Raw genomic sequence first — 20,841 nt, forward strand, 5'->3', positions numbered from 1 at the left:
TGTATTGTGTGTGGGGCATAAATAGGCAGGCCGACCATATCCAGTTCACTCTCTTCAACGGTTCTCATTGCTGATAATCGGGAGCTGGATATCGAGGCGCATGCGATCGTTTCCCCTTGTGCGTAAGTGTTTCTCCGCAACTATATTGATCTTCTTGTTATTGTGGGCCAATTTCTCTCTCTCTCTCTCTCTTCTCCTCTTTCTCTCTTATTTTCCCTTAAATAGTAATTGTATTGTATTTCCTGTGTAGTTATCTGGTTAGGTAGTCTATGTTATATTGTAGTGTATGATTTGTATTTGTATTAATTCTTTTGCAAGTATATCATTCATAATATATATATATTAGGCGTTGGACCCTGAGCACGGTATCTGTGTATTTCTTATAGTGTTAAGTATTCTCAGAGCGTCGGTGACGCTAGAACAGCTTTAAAGGTAATAAGGTTATACTGTGTTGCATTTACACTCTATCATTACACTAAGGTTTTACTGCACAATACACTGTTTATGGTTTAGATACAAAGGTTTAACATTGTGAGCGTCAGCGCCGCTGGTGATCTCCTCGTGGTCCCGAGCGTCCGCTACGCTATAGCGAATCATTAAGTTAGTCAGCAGCCAATAGCGTGCCTGCCCGTGATCTCTTGGCCGTGAGCGAACGTGACGCTTGAGCGTCTCGACTACGGCTAAGCGATTGTTACGCAACGTGCGTACCCTTACGGTACTTCATACGTAGATAGCGTACAGTGTTCTTAGACCTCATAAAGGGTATTATATAAGATAAATATTTAGCTTTATCAATTGCGGGCTCGTCCTGTCCTTCACACATCTGCACTAGGTAATTTCAGCAGACATTATCCAGCAGCAAAGGGCGGGAGATCATATTTCTCGTAGTGCTGTTTGGATAAGCGTCTGCTTCACTTAGTAAAGGGTGCTGAAGGAATCCGGGAACCGGAGGTAAGAACAACACGCTAGTCTCTTTTAAAACTGTTTATTTTTCTGTCTTGCGTACACACGCACGCACACATATATATCTGCATTTCCTTTTTTTTTCATTTGTGTATTTTCGTATATCACTCTCCTGTTTGCCAGTTCTATAGTTGATAAACGTGCTAAGAGAGATTTGCCGCTATTTCATAGTTTAAGAGTAAAGGTAACATAGTTAAAGTATAGACAAACACACAGTTTTGCCTGGGAGACAAGGCGAAGTCAGTGTGGTGTGCGGTAGATGATCAAGGATCATCTACATTTATAAACGTATAAATTGTGTTACGGTGGATCTTTATTTTGCGTACACGTGTCTCTAACAAAGGACTGAGACTTGCGTACGCAAACCAAAGGCCGACGCACGCAGCGTATATCACGCAGCGGAGCGTCCGGGTACGCTCACGTAACTCAAATCACAAGTTTTTTTTTTCTCCTCTCAACGCGATAAGTAGCGCAACGCGGTAAATAACGCAAGGCGATAAATTGCGCAAATCTATTTTAACATTCGAAATTTAAATTAACAGATCCTTCTCCTAATTGGTAACACATCTGGTCTAAAGAAAATTTCTGTGCAGAAATAGAAATAGAAACAAAAGTGTATATGTGGTGAGTGAGTGTTTGTTTTTACAATTTTTGAGGTTGAACCACAAGAAAAGTCGAGTTCTCGTGAGGTACATGCGTGTAAGTGACGTACATGGTGGCTAGGGAGGCATCCCTGGTTAAAACATACAATTTGAGCATTAGAGTGTAGCAGACCAGGAGGTCATACTGTAACAGACCAGGAGGTCATAGCAGACCAGCAGGTTCAGGTACAGCAGACAAGGAAGTCCGCTATACAGTCCACAGGCACAACACCAAGAAAGGGTTGGTGCAACACCCATATAGGCCATACAAGCTCTGGCTGAAGGAATTCGCAGCCGTAATTTTCGATTCCACTGGTCGCTCCGTACATAAGATTAGTTGCTTATGTGCTGAACGATTGTACCGCACGTAATTGTGTGCATTAGTAAACCTGACCGGTACTATTTGTGTACGAAGGTCATAAACGCTATTTGTACATTCTAACGTGATTTGTGTAATTTTTTTATTTTAAGGGAGGTTCGCTGCTCACTCAGGAACTATCCAACAACCAATAGTTACTGGAAAGAGTAAGTGTTCTTCGGATAACCCTCGCAGGTTCCAGTAAATAGAGGTTCAGGTCACAGGGGCCCTGGGTCGAGTACGCCAGCACTATATCAGTGTGATCAGGTCGTATTGGTCGGCGTGGGCGAGTGAGTGGGGTACTCGGTAAACCGCCACCGTCAGCCTATTTTGAACATTTTGGTTTGCGTAAGGGTTGGCTGAATAAAGCAACACCTTCGAACTATGGGGGCCACTTGTTCAGGTAGGGGGCGATCAACCTCGGTCCGGGTTGATTCAGTGAACCGACCAGTCGGGTCGGCAAGGTACGTAATGTGTGAGAAATACGGAAGTCACACAGAAGCTTTATGTGATGAATGGGAGAGAATGACAGTACATGACGGGGAGAAATTCCCAAGAGTAGGTAGCTTCAGCACAGAAGTGTTAACGAATTTAAGGAGAAGGATATGTCTCATTAAATCAGCAAAGAGACGAATCAAGCATTATGATTATTTGCAGTTGTGGCAACAGGAGGGTGACATACAGAGAGGATTGGCTCAGGCGGCGGGATCTGGCTCGATCAGGAAACTGATAGCCACGGCCCCACCGCCACCATACATATCAGGAGAGAAATTGGTTGCGGAGAATGACGCACTAAGGTGTAACACACAAACACTTAGCAACTGTGTAAATGTTAAAGATAATGTTAACCAATTAACCAATGCAAGTATTAACCCGTGCAAGTTGTACCCTGTTTTGAACTTTCCTCAGGAGTGTGATCAAGAGGACGAATCGGCAACAATTTCAGCGCTCTCTCTAGCAGCCACCATAGCAGAGACCACAGTAGGCACAGCTCCACCCCCGAGATTAGTAACAAAGGCCCCTAGCGGAGGGATAGGTGAGGTCGTATCAATGGGTAAGTACGGCACCATACACTATGCTGAAACTATTTCACCACAGCCTGTAGAATCTACACAGGATGAGGTTGTTAGAGTTAATCCTGTTAAGGTAATAGTAGTTCCAAATGGGAAAACAGACACTTCAGGAGTCACTCCTGTTAGGAACATTGCCATGTACAGCCCATTTTCCCGAATGGAATTAAGGACCATAGTGTCGGAATTCCCTGACCCTAGAAAAGACTTAGTTGCCAGCCAAAAATACATCAGAGACCTAGGTAACACGGTAGAGCCCAACAACAAAGACTGGCAGATATTGCTGAGAGCATGTTTACCCTCCAATGTCGACGCAGCTCAATTTTTAGCTGACTGTGGATTAGATCAGGATGTACCTCTTACAGAAGTGTACAACAAAGACAATGTAAAAAGAATAAGTTTACAGTTAAAGGAGTATTTCCCAGCCGTAGTTAAATGGAACAAAATATTCTCCATTAAACAGAAGGAGTCAGAAACAGCTGCAGAGTATTTTCACAGAGCATTATCAGAAATGGCAAAATACACAGGCATAGAGGACATTAAAACCAACATAAACCATCGAGAAGTAGCAGTATCGGTACTGATGGATGGTTTAAAAGAGTCATTGAAGACTAGGGTACAGACCACACAACCATGTTGGCGAGGTCTGTCTGTGGCTACTTTGAGAGAGGCTGCTATTGATCACGATAGGAACATCACCAGACACAGGGAACAACAAGGTGATAAATTAATGGCAGTAAGTATACAGGCCCTGACCACAAGGCAGCCTTTGTTTATATCACCAAACCCTGTGGGTAAGTCAAATGTGGTTACTTGTTATTCTTGTCATAAGCAGGGACACATGGCACGAGACTGTAGAGTGAAAAATTCACGAAACTCATACCAACCCCCTAGACAACGACACGACACACGACATTGGGATCAAGGTCCGCAGAAACGGAGTTATGAGCCACATGCAGGGGAAACAAAAAGATATCCCCCGAACAGAGACTGGCAAGCCTCTGGTAGCTCCCAATTAACTCCATCACAAGTAGTTGCTGCCAGCGGGATTCAGGGAGGTCACCATACCCAATAGGGGTGTGGCCATACCTGTAATCTGCAGCCAGTAAAATTGATTGCAAGCCTTGGAAGTGAACCAGAAATTGCAATCAATGTAGCTGGTAAATCATTAAACTTTCTTGTAGACACAGGGGCGGCCAAATCAGTGATAAATTCGACAGTGGGCATGAGAACCACTGGTAAGACAATTCCAGCCATAGGGGTAACGGGAGTAGTCCAGCACTACCCTGTTAGCAAACCAGCCGAGATTACAGTAGGGCCTTTACATACCAAGCATTCCTTTTTGCTGGCTGCATCGGCACCGACTAATCTCCTGGGAAGAGACTTACTGTGTAAAATGGGGTGCGTCATTTATTGTACTCCTGAAGGTGTATTCTTGGACATACCTGAGAATCACGCTCAGGAAGTACGAGACATGTTAGACTCCCCATCAAAAATTAATGTCACATACCATTATGACAAATAGGACTCCCTCCCAAGTAGAAGAAATGACATCTCAGATACCAGAGTCACTTTGGACTAAAGATGGACAGGACACTGGATTAATGGCAAACGTAGCTCCGGTAGTTGTACAAGTAAAAGATGGTAGGATAGCTCCAAAAATCCCACAGTACCCTCTGAAGCCAGAGGTGGAGTTAGGAGTGTATCCCGTAATAGAGCGCTTGCTACAACAGGGCATTCTGGTAAGAACGTCCAGCACTGCCAATAGTCCCATCTTCCCTGTTAAAAAGAGTGGGGGGAGGGGTTACCGGCTAGTGCAGGATCTAAGGGGGATTAACAAAATAGTTGAGAGTCAGTTCCCCGTAGTGCCAAATCCAGCTGTCATCCTAATGCAAATCCCTCCCACTGCGAAATTTTTCACTGTTATTGACCTCTGCTCCGCTTTCTTTTCGGTACCTCTGCACCCTGACAGTCAATATTTGTTTGCATTTACATACAGAGGAGTCCAATACACATGGACTCGATTACCACAAGGATTCATAGATAGCCCAAGTATATTTTCCCAGGCTTTGCATGATTGTTTACAGTCTTTCCAACCAGTGAGTGGATCAGTATTAATACAGTACGTGGATGATCTACTACTGTGTTCTGATTCATTGGAAGCATCCCTGAAGGATACGAAACAGCTCCTGTTTCATCTTTCAGACACAGGACACAAGGTTTCCAAAGACAAGTTGCAATTATGCCAAACTAAGGTAAAATATTTGGGACACTGTCTAACACAAGGACTGAGACACCTGACCGCTGATAGAATTCAAGCAATTAGAGACATGACTCTGCCACAAACCCAGCAACAGATCAGAACATTTTTAGGAATGTGTGGGTATTGCCGTAACTGGATCCCAGGGTTTTCCATTCTAGCGTTACCCTTGCAGGAGATGGTCTCCTCAAACAAACCTGATCGGATTTCGCATACAGGCGAGTCCAAGACAGCATTTGAGAGACTTAAACAGTGCCTAACGCAGGCACCAGCATTGGGTATGCCAGACTATGGGAAACCCTTTGAACTATACGGAACAGAAAGTGCTGGTTGCGCGGCAGGCGTACTAACCCAAAAGCACGGTGATGCCAGCAGGCCAGTAGCATATTACAGCGCTCAGCTAGATACGGTAGCGCGATCCCTCCCCACATGCTTGCGAAGCGTTGCCGCGATAGCATTGCTAGTAACGAAAAGCGAAGACGTCGTGCTAGGTCACAACCTCACAATTCATACACCACATGCAGTGTCAGCCTTGTTAAATTCTGCCCAAACCAGACACGTCTCATCAGCGCGGTTTACAAGATGGGAATTGGCACTAATGGCCCCCGTAAACATCACCATAAGGAGATGCAGTGCATTAAATCCTGCAACATATCTCCCAGGTGTGCCTGGACAGGCACAAAGGGTGGAGGATGAGAGTGGTGGGGAAGGAGAATTTAATACAAAGGAAGACACACATGATTGTATGGAATATTTGACCCAAAATTTTACCGCAAGGCCTGACATCAGTGACAACCCACTGGAAGATGTAGAACTTACGTTCTACACGGACGGTAGTTGTCATAGACAGTCAGACTCGGGAGACTTGTGTACTGGATACGCAGTCGTAGATGACCAAGGCACCATAGAAGCGGAACCGCTAGGCCCACCTCACTCAGCCCAGGTTGCTGAACTGGTCGCCCTAACCAGAGCATGTGAATTGGCTAAGGGCAAATCAGCCAATATCTACACCGATTCTAGATACGCATTCGGGGTAGTCCATGATTTCGGAGCCCTATGGCGCCTCAGAAATTTCATGACAGCAGCTGGTACACCGGTAGCGCATGCAGCTCACATAAAAAGGCTTCTAACAGCGAAACAGGAACCCAACAGAGTGGCTGTTATCAAATGTAAAGCACACACATATAGCCAAGACCCAGTATCACTTGGTAACAGCCGAGCAGACGAAGCTGCTAAGTTAGCAGCTGCTACCCCCAGACAGACAGACACCACACAACTGATGGTATTTAATACCATCAACACACAAAAGTTGTGTGAGATGCAAAATTTGTGTTCCACACAGGAAAAGGCAGTCTGGAAGGCAAAAGGATATGGCCAGGAGTCCTCAGGACTCTGGACGGATGGACACGGTAAACCAGTGGCCCCCAGAGCATACCTTCCATGTTTAGCTGAGGGAGCCCACGGGCTGACTCATCTGGGCAAGGAAGGGATGTGCAAGTTGGTAAGAGCATATTGGTGTGCCCCAGGATTTTCATCTCATGCGAGTAAAAGGGCAATGTCATGCCTTACCTGTCTGAGAAAGAACATCGGAAAGGCAATACCTACAGAACCATCTCATATCCCACCTGCCGGCGGCCCTTTCCAGGTAATACAGATTGACTTTATTCAATTACCCCCTTGTCGAAATTTGAAATATGTACTTGTTTGTATAGATGTTTTCTCAAATTGGGTCGAAGCATTTCCGGCGGCCACAAATACCGCTATGTTTACTGCTAAGAAAATTGTGCAGGAATTTGTATGTAGATATGGTATCCCTAGAATCATCGAAAGTGATAGGGGTACCCATTTTACAGGTGATGTCTTTCAAGGAATGTGTAAATTGATGGGAATTGATAGCAAGCTGCACACTCCATACCGTCCACAGGCGAGTGCGAAAGTGGAAAGAGTGAACAGCACTATTAAAAATAAACTGAGTAAAGTGATGGCAGAGACAGGATTGACATGGCCAGAAGCATTACCCATTGTACTGTACAGCATCAGAACCACTCCCAGGTCCCCTCTTAATCTGTCTCCCTTTGAAATCTTGTTTGGTCGACAACCGCATGTTATGATTAACCCTCAGGATGATTTGAAGTGTAACAATGAAGTGACTGTAAAATACTTGATTAACATGAGTAAACAGTTAAGGAATCAAAATGATAATCTGAAGTTAGTGATTCCTGATTTACCAGATAGTAATTGTCATGACATTGAACCTGGGGATTATGTAATGATACGGAATTTTCTACGCTCAGGTTGCCTTATTGACAGATGGGAAGGACCATACCAGGTCTTATTGACTAGCACTACAGCATTGAAGGTTGCTGAGAGAGAGACTTGGGTTCATTCGTCCCACTGTAAAAAGGTTGCTGATCCAGAGAGGCCCCGTGATAAGGAACAGACGGTAGAGGTTGTATCACTGGAGTGTCTGTTCCAGGAGGACTGAGGCGGCACCTGAGCATTGAAAATCACAAGACCAAAAGCAGTTGTCGATCCCCTGTTCCCTTTTATTGTTTTTCCCCAACTTCCCATCCCCTCTCCCTCAAATTATTTTTTTTCCCCCTTCTCATTCTTCTCGGTTTCCTCCTACAAGATGGACTTGCCCCAAGAGACTGTGATCCGGATTTTCCTGTTGACCATGATGTTGACCAGAGCAGTCTGTTCCGGCGAGAGTACCATGGAGGTCGAGAGAGGTTCTGGAATGGGTTCTGATGACAGAGATGGAGGCGTAGTTTTCCAAGAACAACATAATCAACAAGCAAAGGCGAGTATCAGAAAACGATCCGATAGCATTGACCATAGAAGGAATTGTGAAGGATTGTTAGCTGAAGAAAACTGTATCTGTCGGCTCTGTAACAATGTCATTGAGGATGGGTGCATAAAGAAATGCCAATCCAGTTTTAATATCCATATGGACCGGCATCCATTGAGTGACTATCACTCTTTAGTGGGTAGTGTGTTAAATAAAACAGATTGTTGGGTATGCTCTCAAGTACCTCAAGGTCATAGCAAATCAGGGCTAGTACCATTTCCTTTAACGTTAGGGGAGGTACTTGAGTTAAGTGGTGGGAGACCGGTGGACAGGAGGTTTAATATCTCCAGCCCTCCTAGTTTGAAGCTCCACCAATACCATGTGGATAGGTCCCTATTATGTTTTAACATCTCCAATCCCCGAAAGCCGGGAAATTGGGAAGTGTCATGGAGTAATCAAACCATGACCTTTTCGCATAGAGCAGATAGAATGCCTACAGATACAGAGCTTATACGCCACATAGCCAGTAGAGGAAAATCTTTCCGGTATAGGTATACCTTAGGAAATAGGATTACGAGAGTTGGAGAGGTATCACCAGGATACTGTGCACATATCGTACAACCTGATACGTGTACTAAGCAGATGGAAGAATTAGGGTTAGGAGATTTCACATGGAAGGTGTGTAATATGGTTATGTCCTACTCCGTCCCATATGTTCTCCCCGATGATGCATATTTCATATGCGGGAGAAAGGCGTATAAGTGGCTTGCCCCAAACTCTGAAGGATTGTGTTATATTGGAAAAGTACTGCCTGAAGTAATGACTGTATCACATGACAAAATGAAAGACATACACCGTGTTGCCCAAACTCCTTATACTCACACCCATTACGAGCACGTAGTTAAACGACACCTGATAGAAAGAACAGAGCATCCGGCCTCTGACATGGTCCATGAATCCACCGGGATTCAGTTTCTAATCGCGTTAGATATCACTCGAACCGCCAGAGGAGTGTTGAATTATAAATACATATCTGCGCTCGCCAATTTGTTAGATAATATCACTGAAATGTATGATGACACGTTTAGGTATACTGGAAGAGAACTTCAGGCTTATAAAACAGAACTGGTACAGCATAGAATGGTTCTTAATTACCTCACAGCAGTGACAGGCGGATATTGTGTCACACTGGCAACACAATACGGCGTGAAATGTTGCACATATATTACGAATAGCACCGAGGACCCGGTCGAGGTCATAGACCAAAAGATGGACGATATTCTCCAACTGAAGTGGGAATTTCGCAGAAGACACAATCTCACTCTTGCTGCTGTAGGTAATGAGCTGACTGGTTGGGTGTCATGGTTGAACCCACGAAATTGGTTCTCTGGTTTAGGAGACTGGGCTCAAGGAGTCATAATGGATGTTGGGAAGTTTCTCCTATGTATCTTAGGTGTTATCATAACGATTGGTTTGATATTTAGATGTGGTCAGGCTTTAATGAGGTGCAATCGTCGTACTAGGGTAATGAGTTTAAGGAGTGAGGAAACTGTAATTCCAATGGACTTGATTTATGACCCAAATGTAGAAACAATGATGTGATGAAAATGCGATTTCTACGGTCCGTTTCTTTCACCTGTTTTTCCGTTTCCTCCAAGGTAAAAAGACCCACTTGGACGAGGAATTTGATGAGCCGATATACAGACAACAGATGGATTAAAGAAGAAGTTTTGACAACCTGATACACAGATTTTTGATGAACTATGCCATGGATCCCCAGTTTCCCTAGAAATTTTAAAATTACGCTAGCCCAACACTTTTGTAAATCTATGGACATTGACAGCTTTTGCTCGCACCTTATGGGCAAAAGCACAAAGAAGACTGCATTCAACAGACACCAAACAAGACCTCAATCGACGAATGTACATTTACCTGACATAGAATACCACCGCATTTACCGTAATTATGTCTTTTCTTCATTTCTACAACCCTCAGGTAATGACACACATAGTCGATAGGGAATACAGGCACAGATATCAGCAATCACATATCTCCCCCATTCATGTATCATCAACTAAAATGTGCTCCCCCATTTTGTTACAACCAAAGCCGAAAAGAGCTCGGTAAAGTTTGACAGCCCATCCACAGACCCGTACCACGGGATAAGAAGGAATTCAAATGTATACTTCGCAATACCTCGAAGCTTGATTTAAAACACATACGGCACGATGATACATGACCCCCAAGCACGGATTCATACACACATGCTTCTGCTATCTCACTAGGTCATACCCTTTTCCTACCTTCTCCTCTCCTCCCCTACCCAACCATGTTAATGTATTAACCCCTGACATATATTTTTCTCTTTTTGAAATGTTTTAGAAGGTGGCAGTTATTGTTGACTGCCAAAGGGTGGACTGTCAAAGTCAGAAAAATATCTCTATGCACACTACCATATTTGCACCTCACACAGGTCCGTGCTGCGCATGCGTACGCTCTCCCGTACGTGCGCATACTCACAGTCGCGGGCACCCGCAGGCGCACGGTATGCGTATTTACGGTAGAGTTTATGTGATCGTAGCGTGCGACTCAATCATTACATATTTTCACTATATAATGTATTTTGTAGATCATGGTCCCTTTGATAGATTCTGAAAGTTTAGTTAACATAGCATGTTCCTGAACAGAGAGATCCCTCTTTGTATTGTACGAAGGGTCTAACAGGGGTCATACAGTGGTGTTTGGTACCCATCGGAAGAGTATTTAAATAGCAATATTCCGGTGTTGGTTTGGAGCGGATTAATCGCTCGTGCGAATAGTTATGGACATAAGAAGTTTATGTCCATTTACTATTATTTGTTCTTATTTAGTCATGCGGCGGGAAACCCAGTATCCCACCCACCTGAACAGTTGGAAGCAGTCACAGCCCACCTGTATGAATCAACCTATGACCTTTTGTTATAATGCGAAGCCGAATTCCTGTGTCCAATGAACAATGAGATTGTAGGGACCATCGAATTGTATTGTGTGTGGGGCATAAATAGGCAGGCCGACCATATCCAGTTCACTCTCTTCAACGGTTCTCATTGCTGATAATCGGGAGCTGGATATCGAGGCGCATGCGATCGTTTCCCCTTGTGCGTAAGTGTTTCTCCGCAACTATATTGATCTTCTTGTTATTGTGGGCCAATTTCTCTCTCTCTCTCTCTTCTCCTCTTTCTCTCTTATTTTCCCTTAAATAGTAATTGTATTGTATTTCCTGTGTAGTTATCTGGTTAGGTAGTCTATGTTATATTGTAGTGTATGATTTGTATTTGTATTAATTCTTTTGCAAGTATATCATTCATAATATATATATTAGGCGTTGGACCCTGAGCACGGTATCTGTGTATTTCTTATAGTGTTAAGTATTCTCAGAGCGTCGGTGACGCTAGAACAGCTTTAAAGGTAATAAGGTTATACTGTGTTGCATTTACACTCTATCATTACACTAAGGTTTTACTGCACAATACACTGTTTATGGTTTAGATACAAAGGTTTAACATTGTGAGCGTCAGCTGGTGATCTCCTCGTGGTCCCGAGCGTCCGCTACGCTATAGCGAATCATTAAGTTAGTCAGCAGCCAATAGCGTGCCTGCCCGTGATCTCTTGGCCGTGAGCGAACGTGACGCTTGAGCGTCTCGACTACGGCTAAGCGATTGTTACGCAACGTGCGTACCCTTACGGTACTTCATACGTAGATAGCGTACAGTGTTCTTAGACCTCATAAAGGGTATTATATAAGATAAATATTTAGCTTTATCAGAGGTAACGGGCGCTTTAGAGCCCCCGACGGTGTTTGAGACGCCTGTACAGGTAATAACTGATTTGCCGGCTGTCTCATGTCGTCAACAGTCTTTTGTAAAGTGCTGACGCTATCACGTAATTCCTTCCATAAGACCATCCAGTCAGGTGTCGACTCCCTAGGGGGTGACATCACTATTACAGGCAATTGTTCCGCCTCCATACCATTTTCCTCCTCATACATGTCGACACAACGTACCGACACACAGCACACACACAGGGAATGCTCTGATAGAGGACAGGACCCCACTAGCCCTTTGGGGAGACAGAGGGAGAGTTTGCCAGCACACACCAGAGCGCTATATATATATACACAGGGATAACCTTATATAAGTGTTTTTCCCTTATATAGCTGCTGTATTGATTTATCTGCCAAATTAGTGCCCCCCCTCTCTTGTTTTACCCTGTTTCTGTAGTGCAGGACTGCAGGGGAGAGTCAGGGAGCTTCCCTCCAACGGAGCTGTGAGGGAAAATGGCGCCAGTGTGCTGAGGAGATAGGATCCGCCCCCTTCTCGGCGGCCTTTCTCCCGCTTTTTTAAGGAAAAACTGGCAGGGGTTAAATGCATCCATATAGCCCAGGAGCTATATGTGATGTATTTTTTGCCATCTAAGGTATTTTTATTGCGTCTCAGGGCGCCCCCCCCCAGCGCCCTGCACCCTCAGTGACCGGAGTGTGAAGTGTGCTGAGAGCAATGGCGCACAGCTGCGGTGCTGTGCGCTACCTTATTGAAGACAGGACGTCTTCTGCCGCCGATTTCCCGGACCTCTTCTGTCTTCTGGCTCTGTAAGGGGGCCGGCGGCGCGGCTCTGGGACCCATCCATGGCTGGGCCTGTAACCGTCCCTCTGGAGCTAATGTCCAGTAGCCTAAGAAGCCCAATCCACTCTGCACGCAGGTGAGTTCGCTTCTTCTCCCCTTAGTCCCTCGGTGCAGTGAACCTGTTGCCAGCAGGATTCACTGAAAATAAAAAACCTATACTTAAACTTTTTCACTAAGCAGCTCAGGAGAGCCACCTAGTGTGCACCCTTCTCGTTCGGGCACAAAAATCTAACTGAGGCTTGGAGGAGGGTCATAGGTGGAGGAGCCAGTGCACACCAGGTAGTCCTAAAGCTTTTACTTTTGTGCCCAGTCTCCTGCGGAGCCGCTATTCCCCATGGTCCTTTCGGAGTTCCCAGCATCAACTAGGACGTCAGAGAAATAGTGGTAATATCAATTGCAACAGACTAAAAGAATAAAGAGGTATCGGATACCACACAGGTCCCTGAGTGGTGTTTACAGCAGAAGTCCCCAACGAAGAGAAAAAGGACACATTTCTATGAAGCACAAGATGCTGGGTCCATAGTGTCAAGGAAGACGCGTTTCCCCTGTACAGCCAGGCTTGTTCACTTCCAATTGCACTGTGCCAGACACAGTTTGGGGTTTAAATATGGTACCTAAGCACTATCAACCAATCAGTGAGACTGGGATTAAGTGTATGTAACTACTGGTGGAAGTGATAGTTTTCACCTCCATCAGAGGGCTAAATAATAATAAAATTGTATTGCATTAGGGCACTGCATATGCTATGAGGTTTAAGTTAAAAGAGGAGAGAGATTGAACGAACTCACTAAGGAACGGATCGTGATGGTGATCCGATTACTTTGTGAAGCATTTGCTAGTATAGCGTGACCGGTGGAAGAAAACACAGTAACTTCCGCCGCGTCACTGGTGCACGGACTTGGGCCGCGTCACTAGCGCTCCTGGCGTAGGCGCGTCTAAAGTTACCAGGACAACGTACATTGCTGGCGGAAGTGGAGGTAATCACCTCTGCCGCCCCTTCTGTCTATGATTGGTTGTTGATGCGGTCACATGTAGTTATTGAGATTAAGTCTGGCGCTGACTGTAAACAGAAAAATATATACATAGGAATTTGAGGTCTTCAGAATTCAAGAACAATCACAAAACATAGCAAATGTGCAATTGGGCATAAGGCATTCGAGTATAATCATGCTTTCCCTAGGGGCGCTTCGGTTATAATGTAGCCCACAGATTGGCCACGTTAATGGGTTATTAGCAGAGCCAGATACTTCATATTATGGCATGATAGTGCCATGTGCACTAAAGCCCAAAATAAAATGGTTCTGCAATGCTGTATGGGCATTAGGGTTACACTGATAACTATTATTTATTACATTTGTATTAGTATATTTTTCTTGTGACGTAGGCTGGGTGGAAAGGATTAGTGAAGGGCAAATTAAGGGTGGAAATTTTTTTTAAATAAAGAATGTGAAAAAATTGAATTAATGAAGAGTGATGAGAGATGAATTAATTTGTATTAATGTGTAAATAAAGTGAATGAAAGCATGAAGTGAATAGTACTGAAATTAAAGTTAGATCAAGCTACAGTGAGGATTGCCAGCCGTGAGTCTGTGACTGTGTTTAATTAATGAGGACAATGAGCAGTCATTACAACAGGGTAGTAATAGTGAATATGTATTATAACAGGATGAAAATAATATGAAAAGGCTAGGAACAGGAGTGAGTGGGGGGCAGTGAATGTTAGAAAAGGAGGGGTGGTGGTCTGGGTCAAAGGGGGACAGGGTAGGGGGGGAAAGGGATATTGTAAAATTTACGTGAAGGTAAGAAAAACAAAACAGAATTTTGTTGTGCCAATAATGGGTGTAATCAGTAGAACCAGTGATGGGTCAGGTGTGCCCAGGGTTGTATGAGGACGGGGGGAAAGGAGAATTTGGGGTAAAGGGAAAAGGAGGGGGGGGGTGATCGACAGGAAGGGAATTATGCTAATGTCAAGGAGGGATTAATTACATAGGGGGGCGTGAGATGATCCTTCAGCATCCATCGAATGGTCTTGTTTCAGGAGGACATTAGTCTGACTTGGTGCCGGTGCCGTTCTCATAAAAAGGCTCCATAATTGGTGCTCTCATTAAGGCCCATGGGCCGAAGTGTGTTCACTCTAAAGATCCATTCGGTCTCTTTTTTGAGGAGTTCTTTGGTCACATCACCTCCCCTTATGCCCAGATTTACTCTGTCTAAACCGAAGATCTTCAGATCCTTAGTAAAGTCCTTATGATGAGAGTTGAAATGTCTAGCAACTGTGGTTAGTTTTCTCATACGGGTGAGGTCAGTAGCTGCATTTCGGCAGTTCCCTACATGTTCTAAAATCCTCTCTTTAAATTTGCGGATGGTGATGCCAACATACTTCAGATACAACTGCACATCAGGCAGTATACTAATGCCTGTGTATTGCAGTTGAAATAATGTCTGATAGGGATTGTGTCACCATATCGGTCTAAAATAGAGTTGGTCTTTAATATTTGAGGGCATGCCTTGCACTGTCCGCAAGGAAAAGAGCCTATTACTTCTTGTGATTTAGATTTTAATTTAGTGTTTCCTCCCTGGAAATGACTGCGTACAAGTAGATCATTAATGTTACCGGATCTCCGCCAACTCATTTGTATTTTATCCTTAATATAGGGTGCTAAGTCCTTGTCCAAATGTAGTATAGGAAGATGTTTTTCAATATTGTAGCTTGTTTCAGAAGTCTCCATTCTGGACAGAAGGTCCCTATGAATCTAATGGGGCCATCTTCAATGGGTTTTTTTTTGCCTCATCATGAAAGATCAATGTCTCCCTATTGATCTTGGTTACTTCCTTGTATGCCTTCTTCAAAGATCGTTTGCTATATCCTCTCTCCAGGAGGCGAGAGGTAAGTTCCTGACTCTTTACTTTGTAAGTGCTGTCTTCTGAACCATTACGTTGTAACCTAAGGAATTCTTTATTAGGAATGCTTTCTACTGTAGGTGGAAAGTGTGCACTTGTTTGAAACAAAATGCTATTGGTTGCAGTATTTTTGTGATAAAGCTCAGTTTCAAGGGTGCCCATTGATGACTTGTAGATATTAACGTCTAGGAAGGATACTGTCTCCTGACTGAAGGTATGCATTAAGTTTATATTGAGATTATTTTTATTGAGGAGTGTGATAAAGTCCAGCAAGAGTTCATAGTCGCCGTCCCAGACAATGAGAATGTTGTCTATATATCTGAGCCACAGAAGTACATGTTCTGTATATCTTGTGTTAGTATCGTTGAACACATGCACTTCCTCCCACCAACTTAGGAATAGATTTGCATAGGTTGGTGCACATGCTGCCCCCATTGCTGTGCCTCTGATTTGTAAGCAAAATTGGTCCTGAAAGGTTAAGTAATTTTTCTGTAATACAAAAGTCAAAAGATTGAGTAGTAAATCGCTGAAATCACTCTCACCACCCTGATCTAGGAAATGTTTGGTTGGATGTATACCTGATAGATGGTCAATACTAGTATATTAGGACTCCACATCAAGTGGGACCAGAAATAAATTTTCCTCAAATGTGATTCAGTGAATTTTACGCAGTAGGTCTGAAGTATCCTTCAAATAAGATGGAAGGCGTAACACATGTTCCCGAAGGTATAAGTCTAGAAAACGGCTAGGTTGCTCTAAAAGGCCACTGTTCCCCGACATTATCGGTCTCCCTTGTGGCTTGGAAATGTTCCTGTGCACCTTCGGGAGAAGGTAGAAGGTGGGGTCTTTGGGTTGTCTGTAGTCAGATATAGTTTCTCTTGTTTTGTAATTGTGCCTTGAGTAAGGGCTTCCAGGATAAGATGGTCGTATTTCTTTTGAAACAGTTGTGTAGGGTTACTCAAGAGTTTCTTGTAGCATGACACCTGTAAGAGTTGGCGCAAGGCTTCAGTCACATACATCTCCACTGGCCAAAGAACAATATTCCCGCCTTTGTCGGAAGGTTTTATAACTGTATCTTTCCATGTTTGAATCTCCCTGAGTGCTTTTTTCTCCCTTTTGGTGAGGTTAGGTGGAAAATAGTAAAGTCTCTTTTGGGTGTTGGTCTTAATTAAATCAAATTCCTTAGAGATCATATCCATAAAAACTTGAATCTCCGGACTGTCAGTATCGGGGGAAAAAAAGGTTGATTTAGCCCTGCATGACGGGCGTGATTTCTGTAGGGTCATGGAATCAGTTTCTGATTGTAATTCTTCCAGAATCGCTAAGGTGTTCATATCCTCAGGGTCCCAAATGGGTTTGTCCAATGTGGCTGTCTGGGAGGGATTTCTTCTACTGAAGAATTTCTTCAGGAGTAATTTTCTCCCAAACAATTTTAAATCTTTCTCCCAGAGGAATCTATTGAAGGGCCTTGTCTGGGAGAATGATAACCCTTTCCCCAGTACTTCATTTTGTATGGGAGAGACAGTCTGGTTGGTGAGGTTAATAATTCTCAGATGGTTGGATACAGGGGTTTCTACCAGGCTTTCCTCTGACGAGCAGTGTATTTGATGTTCGCGGGGTATCCCATTCGGTTTCTCTTCCGATGTCTCTTCTTGCCCCCCCTCCTTGTCTGCCTGTAGATCTAACTCTCCCTCTGGTTCTCTGACCTCTTCCTAAAAAATTGGGAGAGTTCTCACGATCTCCTTGATTGTATCCCCCACGGGGAGTTTTACTCAGGTCGTTGGAGGAATCTTCACTGTTAGATGACTCAAACTCTGAGAATGTGGGGTCTTCCCTAGGTCTCCTATCACAATTCCAGAGTGGTTGTACGTTCCATCTGAATAGATTCCCTTGGGCAAAATCGCGTTTGTCTCTTTGAAGTTTGGTACATTTACGATCAATGATTGTTCTTTCATAGGATTCTAGTTCCTGTTTGTATTTTTCAAAGGTATTCTGAAATGTGGGATCTTTTTCCCATTTCTCCAGGTTCTTCCCCAAATCCTCAATCTCCTTTTCTACTTGATCTAGGATTAATGTATTGTGTTTGATAAGAATGTGGAGTACGTCATGGGAACATTTTAGTAGTGTCGTTTCCCATTCAGTTTTAAGGTTATCTGTGGCCAGTGTGAAGGATGGAAATATTTGGGGTCTAAGACCTCTGGGAGCAATTTTATGTTTGATATAATTTTCTATGGTTGTGATACCCCAAGTTAAGCGTGTTCTTCTTTGTAGGGTCTTCTGTAATTTGGAAAGGGATGTTCTCCAATCCGAAGTGCCCTCAAATTCAGATTGGTCCGAAAACAGATCCTCAAATTGTTCTACATTATGACGCCTGAACAGTTCATTTTTCAAGGAGAAGGTGGTCATAATAGATAGCTAAATGCAGTGTCACTAAACAATATTGATAGAATTATGGTATTGTGCCTAGATTACAAAATTAGGGAATACTGAGGTATTATAAGGAAAGAGTTCCTGTAGAGATGATAGAATATATATATATATATATATATATATATATAAAAGGACCGTGCAGAAATCAGTAATAGTAACAATGTATAATGTCTAGTGAATTAAAACCAAATTTTATTAAGTACATAAAATTATAGTATTCCTCAAATGTATAAAAAAGGTTAAGTCTAAATTATTATTATAGATGAAAAATATTTACTGATAGTTTTCTACAGGGTTTGGTTGTTGCTATTCCCAGTTACCTTAGAGATACAGGTGACTTTTTGAGTAAAATCTTAGAGGTGAATGATATCTCGGATGACATCTTGCTTGCTACTATGGATGTATCAGCATTGTATGCCCTTATCCCCCATGAACTGGGGATTGATGCGGTAAGAAAATTCATGTCTGTGAATACTATTTTGGATTTCATGGATTTGACTGTCTTTCGTAATGGCTGTGGCCTGGGAACTACGGTATACCATAAAGATATGGACAGAAACTCTTTATTATTAGCTATGAGTAATCATCCACCATCATTAAAAGACAGTATTCCTATCTCGCAATTCATGCGGGTATTACGCAACAACACTAATCCGGTATGTGCAGAGGCACAAATTATTGAAATGAAATGTGGATTTTAATTAACTAGACATTATACATTGTCACTATTACTATATTAATGAGTGTGCCCACACAGAGTCTTCTTTCCCTTTTCGATTTTTGTTCTCAACTATAACACTGACTCTGGGCGCACCACCAGTAGGGTTTAATTTGGGTAACTCATATTTCCCAGTAATTACCCTATTCTGGTTCTAATTTTGACCAGTGCGGAATTAGCAACCCTTAGTCACTGAATCTAATTGCTGATCTTAGTATCAGTTTCTGATTCCTTCACGGTCCTTATATATATATATATATATATATATATATATTCTATAATTTCTACAGGAACTCTTTCCTAATTATACCTCAGTATTCCCTAATTTTGTAAGCTGGGCACAATACCATAATTCTATCAATATTGCTTTGAGTTTAGTGACACTGCATTTAGCTATCTATTATGACCACCTTCTCCTTGAAAAATGAACTGTCCAGGCGTCATAATGTAGAACAATTTGAGGATCTGTTTTTGGACCAATCTGAATTTGAGGCACTTCGGATTGGAGAACATCCCCTTCCAAATTACAGAAGACCCTACAAAGAAGAACACGCTTAACTTGGGATATCACAACCATAGAAAATTATATCAAACATAAAATTGCTCCCAGAGGTCTTAGACCCAAAATATTTCCATCCTTCCCACTGGCCACAGATAACCTTAAAACCGAATGGGAAACGACACTACTAAAATGTTCCCATGACTTACTCCACATTTTCATCAAACACGATACATTAATCCTAGATCAAGTAGAAAAGAAGATTGAGGATTTGGGTTTCCTGGACAGGTGCTATAACAGCAATACTATTGAAGGTTGCTTCTCCACTGCACGGAAGAGAATGATAAAGCCGAAACGTAAGAAACAGGGACGTATGATATATGTGACTCAATATGATGAGAAAGTGTTGGACATCACGAGATCCATCAAAAATAATTGGTCCATTACACCGACCTGGTTATCGGCAAATCATTAGCTGCGCCATCTATGATGGCATGTAGGCGGGAAAAGAATCTTAAGCAGCTATTGATGCATCCACCTCAACCACCTGTTATCAAGGACAACAACTGGTTAAATACACAAAACCAGGCTGTATTAAGTACACTGGCTGGGTGACATGTCGCTCGATGTTAACGGGAGCGACTTTCCCTCACCCGCAGAAGCGCACTCCTATTAAGATCAAGTATAAATTACATTGTTGCATGGACTTTGTTATATATTTGCTTACATGCCCATGTGGTTTGGCATACGTTGGGATGACGACATGCAGTTTTGGTGAACGTATGGCCAACCATCGTAGCTCTATCAATAAAGCATGGGAAACTGGTGCCTCAGACAAGCAGGTAGCTGCACATTGTTTATCAAGGGGACATCAAGTTTCTTCAATAAAATGTAGACTCATTGATTGGATCCCTCCATTGAAGCGATGGGGGGTGACCGTGCACTTATTCTCAGGAAGTTGGAATCCAAATGGATTCATTCACTGGGGACAGTTGCCCCTAATGGCTTGAATGAATATAATTCCTTCAATATTTTTCTACGTTGAATTCTAGTATTTTTTCAACCACTGCACTGCATCAAATGCATTCTTTATAAAAATGCATTTTTTAATCTGTTTTGGTTTTTTTATGTATCATTATGGGTTAAATGTGACAATCATGACTTGATATCCCCATACTCGGTCCTTATATACCCAGTATTAATAATGGTAACATATTTTCTCTAACGTCCTAGTGGATGCTGGGGACTCCGAAAGGACCATGGGGAATAGCTGCTCCGCAGGAGACTGGGCACAAAAGTAAAAAGCTTTAGGACTACCTGGTGTGCACTGGCTCCTCCCCCTATGACCCTCCTCCAAGCCTCAGTTAGATTTTTGTGCCCGAACGAGACGGGTGCAGGCTAAGGGGCTCTCCTGAGCTGCTTAGTGTAAAAGTTTAAAGTAGGTTTTTTATTTTCAGTGAGACCTGCTGGCAACAGGCTCACTGCACCGAGGGACTATGGGGAGAAGAAGCGAACTCACCTGTGTGCAGAGTGGATTGGGCTTCTTAGG

The 20,841-nt window shown here is 43.1% G+C and overlaps 1 protein-coding gene across 1 annotated transcript in view; it reads right to left on the reverse strand.

Moving 5' to 3' along the window:
• LOC134968711 (chymotrypsin B-like) overlaps positions 1-15,473 on the reverse strand; it is a 145,318-nt gene extending 129,845 nt beyond the window's left edge. Inside the window, exons 1-2 of the mRNA XM_063944216.1 lie at positions 15,285-15,473; positions 14,950-15,135 (exon numbers count right to left, since the gene is read on the reverse strand). Coding sequence (XP_063800286.1) covers positions 14,950-15,135; positions 15,285-15,473 — 375 coding nt within the window. The remainder of the gene's footprint in view (positions 1-14,949; positions 15,136-15,284) is intronic.
• Positions 15,474-20,841: the final 5,368 nt, after the last annotated feature.

This window comes from Pseudophryne corroboree, chromosome 11 (assembly GCF_028390025.1).
Source record: "Pseudophryne corroboree isolate aPseCor3 chromosome 11, aPseCor3.hap2, whole genome shotgun sequence".
Lineage (NCBI taxonomy): Eukaryota > Metazoa > Chordata > Amphibia > Anura > Myobatrachidae > Pseudophryne > Pseudophryne corroboree.